Source organism: Tympanuchus pallidicinctus, unplaced genomic scaffold (assembly GCF_026119805.1).
Source record: "Tympanuchus pallidicinctus isolate F22 unplaced genomic scaffold, pur_lepc_1.0 scaffold20, whole genome shotgun sequence".
Classification (NCBI taxonomy): domain Eukaryota; kingdom Metazoa; phylum Chordata; class Aves; order Galliformes; family Phasianidae; genus Tympanuchus; species Tympanuchus pallidicinctus.
This window is the reverse complement of record NW_026294722.1, coordinates 13,440,335-13,446,935: the sequence shown is the minus strand read 5'-3', so window position 1 is coordinate 13,446,935 and position 6,601 is coordinate 13,440,335. Positions and strand designations below refer to the sequence as shown.

At 58.4% G+C, this 6,601-nt stretch overlaps 1 protein-coding gene across 1 annotated transcript; it reads left to right on the top strand.

The window, feature by feature from the left end:
* Positions 1–1,873: 1,873 nt before the first annotated feature.
* TLDC2 (TBC/LysM-associated domain containing 2) lies at positions 1,874–5,415 on the top strand. The gene is made up of 7 exons (XM_052683537.1): positions 1,874–2,053; positions 2,706–2,867; positions 3,661–3,813; positions 3,967–4,062; positions 4,452–4,525; positions 4,607–4,724; positions 4,816–5,415. The coding sequence occupies exons 1-7, from the start codon at positions 2,021–2,023 to the stop codon at positions 5,176–5,178; spliced, it is 999 nt and encodes a 332-aa protein (XP_052539497.1). The 5' UTR covers positions 1,874–2,020; the 3' UTR covers positions 5,179–5,415.
* Positions 5,416–6,601: the final 1,186 nt, after the last annotated feature.

The following is a 6,601-nucleotide window of genomic DNA, read 5'->3' as shown; positions in this document are numbered from 1 at the left end:
CGGGACTCCCAGGGCTGGTTTTACTTTTGTACAGGGAGGGGACAGTGCAGGCACATCGCCACCGGGAAAAGTAACTCCAGGCCAAGTAGCTCCGAGCCCAGGGGCTGGGCTTAGTCAGAAAGTGACTAGCAGGCTCTGAACAGCACCAAAGGGCAAACAGGAATGCAAAATATGGCTACTGGGAAATACGTGGAAGGCACTGGGAACACCAGAGCTGCAGAGAGGTCTGTCCAGCAGATGCTCACAGTCCAGCTTGGGAAGCAGTCACTGCCCAAAGAAGTGCCCCCCCCCCGCCGAGGCATCACCATGGGGTAACCAGGGGAGGTGTGGGGCTGCCAGCACCAACCTGGGCTGACTGGTGTGTTGTGGCTATGGAGAGGACAGGCAGAGGTAATTGCAGGTGTGTCTTCCACTCAGCACCCATTTTGCAGCTCCCTTCTTCCTTCCCCAAAATAGAAAATAAGTTGCTTGTCAGGAGGGAGGCAGTGCTGGCTGCAGTGACAGGAGGTGACAAGACTGCAGCTGAGAGCTGCAGGCAGCAGCTGAGCTTTGTGGCTGTGCCCAGGGGCCTGCTCCGGGGCTGGCTCCTGCTGGGTCTCCTTGGAGGCAGCTCCCAAATTGGCATGCAAAAGCAGCCCTGAGCAGGGATAATGGTGTACAGGAGGGCACGCGGTGGGTGAAACGCACTGAGCATCCTTGCTCCTAAACAGAAAGGCATGCAAATGCTTGGTGGATCTTCAGTATACATTTATGGCCTTTGGCAGAAAGGAAAATTGTGGCAGCTCAATTCTGAAAGAGCCATGAAAGATTTTACTCCCTTAAGGTCTTTTTTCTTAGAATTGAAGACAGGCTCCTCATGTGAATGATCCCTCACAGCTGGCACATCTCCATGACAAGATGGGATCCTGCAGCACTGAACTCAGTAGGTGCCCACGCCATGCATACTGGTGTTACGTGGAACCCAGGCAGGAGATGGGGCCAGAGACAAGGACAGAGACAGGATGGCCTTTATGGGAGCAGGCAGAGACCAGATGCCTGGTCCTGAGCTGTAATGATGCTCCTGGTACACGGTGCCAGGTGAGATGTTGGAGCCACCAGGCACCCCTGTCCTCCACAGCTCCCTGATGGGGCCCAGTGCCAAGCACTGGGATGCTCAGCTGGGACTCCTGTTGACAGAGCCTGATGGGGTCATTGGGTGCAGCCCTGGGCAGCCAGGACCCATGGATCTGCAGTGGGTAAGGAAGCAAACCCTGAAATCCCCCCATGGAGTGCTGTGGGACCAGGCTCTATGCAGCAAGGCAGAAAGAAGCCACTGTGCCATCTTGCTAACATGCAGGGTGCTGCTTTGCACCTTCATCCCTGTCTGATATTTGCATAAATGGAAAGTCCTCCCGCAGCACAGGCTCACCTGGTACCGGCTGTTTGGGAACATGGGTATTGGGTCCGTAGCAGCAGGAGGCCAGCGCAGTTTCACTGCAGTCCCTCACTGTTCTGCAGCAGCCCCAGGCCATGGCAAGGACACCACAGCCCAGTGTTTCCCTCTTCCTGCAGTCATCAAGCCCAGCTCTCATGGATCACCAGTTCTCCCAGCTGCCCATTCACAGAGCGCAGCCCAAGGCCGTGCATCCCACAGCAGGGCAGAGTGCCCTGTGCTGCCCTGCAGCTGCGCCATCCCCGCTGCGCTGTGTTGACACTTAACACAGCTATTGCAACAGGTGTGTTGCAAAGAGCAACACTGACCATGACCTGTTGGTTGATCCCAAAACAAGGAATCCTCATGCTGTTGGTGTGAATTGAGCCCACACGGTGGGCAGGGTGAAGAGGCAGTGACAGGCACCAGGCTGGTGGCAGCGGGCACCTGCCCACTCATCCCAGCTCCACGAGGCTCCACACCCAGCCCTGCGTCATACTGACATGCTGGTGGAGGCACCGGGGGCTGGGGAGGGACCAGAGCAGGTGAACATTAACCTGGGGCAGTGCCAGGTGTCCCCAGCAGCGCAGCACCCCAGGAGCACACAGGATGAGGGGACTGCGTGCCCACTATCACCTCCTGGTAGGTCTGACCCCAAGGGTGCTCGCGTGGGGCTGGAACACGTGGTTGGGCACTGCAGGGCCACCCCTATCTTCCCTTTGTCCCCTGCTCCCCAGGGGTATTTTCTGCCTGCTGCCACTTCGGGGAGCCTGGAGCAGCTGCTTGCTTCTGCCCTGCAGCCCTCCTACATTCAAGCGGGTGTGCGGGCTGTGCACACAGCTGCAGATGGCCGAGGCTCGTCAGCAGCTGCAGCCTGGCCAGAGGTGTATCTGTGTCCTGGTGCACAGGGCCAGGGAAAGATGCAGCTGAGATTGACTGCAGTGAACCCTTCCACTGGGACTGAGCTTGGAGGCTGTGGAAGCCTCTGCTGCCTCCTCTTCCTCTTCCTCCTCCTCCTTTCCCCATCTCCTCCCTGGGCAGCCCGCACCCTTGAACTTCTGTGCCATGTTAGAACTGCCAGGCAGGATGCCAGAGCACGCCATGGAATGGCGGTGTGTGTTGGGAGCGGGGCAGGAGGCTCAGCCAGTCGCTCATCCCTGGGGTCTGCATGACCTTCGAGCCTCTTCACCCGGCCCCTGCCCTCTGCACGGGATGGGAGAACCCCATGTGGTGCAGGTTTGGGGGTGCTGCCTCGTGGGGTTCCAGGGGAGTAATCACTTCCATCCACCCCCAGCCTGACCAGGACGAGGAGCAGCCCACAGAGTGCACGGAGCCAGACAGTGAGGAGCAGCCAGGCTGGGAGGGGGCTCCGGTGACACCTCCAGCCCCAGAGGAGCCGTGCAGGCTGGTGCTGAGCACGCCAAGCAGCATCCTGCAGGAAAGGGAGATTGAGGAGGTGAGGGATCCTTGCATGCTGGGAACCGGTCCGGTGAAAGGCTGGTGGGTGACATCACCTCTATCCCCAGAGAGCAGAGGCAGCCAGCAGGGCTGGCACTGCCAGAGAAGGGGTGTCAAGCATTTGGAGCCCCACGTGTGTTCCAGCACAGTGCATCCATTACCATCCCCCTGCGTGGTTTCCTGCAGAGGGCAAAAGGGGGTCACACATGGATGGTTCATGAACTGCAGCTCCCCAAGAAGCCACAGAGGGGTGCCTTTGGGTGACAGCCCTGGAGGTGTGAGGCCCCACACCCCACCAGTGTGTCGTGGTGTAGCTCATCCTGAGCCAGCTGCCTGATCCGCTCTGCCCTGAGTTTGTTCTCTGGCCTTCTGCAGGGGGGCTCAGGGTGGGGATTTTTGCAGAGACCTTGGGAGGATGCCGAGGCTGGGAGGAGGGTCAGAAGGACCTCTTGGGAACAAATGCTCAGGGTGTTGTCTGGGGAACTTGGCTGGTGTTGGGAGAATGCTCGGGGACACCTTTTGGGCACATGCTATGGGTGAAGATGCTACAGGGTAAGACTGCTATGTGGGGAGAGGATGCTGGGGGTGAGAGTGGTGGGGTTCATTCCAGCTGGGTAGGAGGTGGCTGGGAGCACTTGCAGCCTTGCCCTCGTGCTGCAGGTGGGCAGGGAGGGTTGGGGAAGCAGAGCTGGGGGACAAGCAGGGGCTGCTGCCCAGGCCAGGACTCTCTGCAAACAGCAGCGTGTGGCTGGGAGCTGCCTGCCAGCCCCTCTGAGCCTGCTCTGCCCCAGCTGGGCCCCCACCTGCCCACCCGGCTGCAGCAGCAGCCCTGGAGCCTGCTGTACTGCACTGCGCGGGATGGCTTCAGCCTGAGGACCCTGTACCGGTGCACCGGCCAGCTGAGCTCCCCAGCACTGCTGCTCATCCGTGACACCGAGGCTCAGGTACGGCTGGGAGCTGTCACCCGGTGGCACCAAAAGTGGCTTCACCTGCAGCTGATGCTGTCCTTGTTGTTCACCGGATGGGAATGTGCCACGTAATCCCAGTACAGTTTGTGACCCCACAGCACCGGCATCTCTCTCCTCTCCCTTTGCCAGGCCTTTGGTGCCTTCTCCACCAGCCCCATTCATGTGAGCAGTGGCTTTTATGGCACAGGGGAGACATTCCTCTTCTCCTTCTCCCCAGAGCTAAAGGTAGGGGCTGTGGGACCAGAGGAAAGGGGGATCCTGGGGACCAGCAATGCTCCACAGCCTGCCCTGCTGGAAGGACTCGGAAGTTTGGAAGGGTCTGGGGAACAGTCCAGGGTAATGCAGCTGCACTTGTCTGTCCACAAGCAAAGCTGCTAGGCCAACTTGCCCCAGGTCCCAACCAATATGAAGATCCACCCGTGGGACTGGTGGCATCAGCAGATGGCAGCTGTTCCCTGGAGGAGGGAGGACAGCCGTGAAATGGCCCCCACACCTTGGGCAGGCCTCTCTGTGGACTCTGAGGCTTCAAGCCATGACCGACGGGCACAGAGCCCTTCGTGTGGGCAGGACAGGGGCAGGACGGGGACAACCCCACATGGCTGCTGTCCCCACAGGTGTTCAGGTGGACGGGAAGGAACAGCTTCTTCCTGAAGGGAGACACGAACCTGCTGATGGTCGGCGGGGGCAGGTAGGGGCAGCCTCAGAGCTCATGTGGCCGAACGGGCTCAGCAGGAGGGGCCCGACTGAGCGCGGCCTCTGCATGTCCCAGCGGCAAGTTTGGGCTGTGGGTGGACGGGGATCTGCACCACGGAGGGAGCTGCCCCTGCGAGACCTTCAACAACGAGAGCCTCTCAGCGCGGGGGGAGTTCTGCATCCAGGACCTGGAGGTGTGGGGCCTGGCCTGACGGGCAGCGGTGCCACAGGACGCGCCTGAAACTACGGATCTCGGAGCCGACAGAGCTGTGCCCCGTCCTGCAGGCACCGGGAAGGGCGGTGCGGACGGAACCCTGCGGGATGCCGGCCCTGCAGCGGGGTGCTGTGGTGCACGCGGTGCCCTGCAGGGCCAGCCCTGCCTGCAGCACCTTTGGACACAGCCTGGCAGAGACGGGCACGGCCCCCAGAAGGGCACGAGTCAGGAGCCGTGTGTGTGCTGGGGGAGAAGTGAGCACCTGGGACGGCCCTGTCCCACCAGCTGCTGCCCTCAGGACAGTGGGAGCGGGGCTGGTGTGTGAAAGGCTGCTGGCCACCAATAAATGGGAAGAGCTGCGCTCTGAGCCTCGTCCTTATTGCCAAAATAACAGTGCCATGAAGCTGTACACAGAAAGCAGCAGCTTCAGGTAAAACCTGTGTTGGAAATATCCAAATATCAGGACGGTATCTCTGATAAAGCAGATTTTATTGCAATTGCGATGGCGGGCCTCCTGCAAGCAGGAGAGCACCCAGAAAACAGCGTTCCATTTTTATTTCCTATTGCCCGACGCTGATCTCTTTCTCCCCTCGTTCCTCATTGGCTGAGTACTTTAGGTTCACAATCTTCTCGATGCTTCACTGAACATGCAAATACTGGACAAACATAAATCTTCGCTGTCTGAGCGTAAATCTCTAATTAATTCATTAACTTCTAACCCTTTCTCCACACTAGGTCCTTGTTTCTGGGTATCTGCTCGTCCTCCCTTGCATAGAGATAAGTTCGGAAGGAGGACATTGGGGAGGATCTTGGTGCCTGCCACGTCCCAACCTTCCCACGGGGTGACCCAGCCCGGCCTTGTGCAGAGGCCCTGTCCTCTTTGATGTTTGCTAAATCTGTTTTTCTTTTGCTGGGAGCTTCTTATCCTAGCAGAACAACCCTGCAGTATGTTTTCTAATCCCTAACACTATACCCACATTGTTTGGAACATATAACAACTATTGCAATTTTGCAAGAAAGAATTAACCACATAATTTGGTAATTATGTTTCTAAAACATGCTGCTAGCACAAACAGTATTTCTTCTTTTTAGATCAACTGTTTTTAAGGATGTTATGGAATACAAATGCGTTATGTTCTACTTCTTCCAACCAATTGCCCTTTTTAATATCTAACGCAGAAACAACATGCCATTCCCGCTCCTGTAATTCGATGGAGCTTGGTTCCACCCGTCACCCAGACTGCTTGACTTTACCCTGTGCTCATCGGCAACGAACCTCACCAGACTCTTTGGTCTCCCGCGGCCGAAGATACGAGTGAGGAGTTCTGAATCCCCGTGAAATAAAACAGCTCCCTGTTGCTCTGATGGGCTCACGTCCAAGTGGAGAATTTTAGCAAAGCTACCAGCCCAGAGGTGCTGGGGCTGGGTGGCAACAACTGCTTTTTCCCAAGTTCTGCAGGATGCTCTGTGGCTCCAGCTGTGCTCAGCCTGGTCCTGAAGAGATGTGTATCGCCTTCACACAGGCCTCACAAACGGACCCAAGAAGCCCGAGGCCCCTCCTTGCCCTGCCCCAATGTCCACCCATGGCTCGGCTCACAGTGCCCTCACGCTTCATGTTCTCCTGTGCAGGGAAAGCTCTGGACACCCACACTGGGAGGCCACCGCCGCCGTGACACGTGGCACCATGGGGACTTTGGGGCGTCTGCCACCAGAACCCCCAGCCAGTGCCATCAGGTTCTGCGTGCATGAAGCAGGGCTGGCCCTGGCTGGGCTCGGCCACAGAACGCCCTGCAGGGGGAGCGGCTCCGGCTGCTCTGTGTCCCCCCTCTTTGGCAGGGCTGACATCTCCCTGCCCAC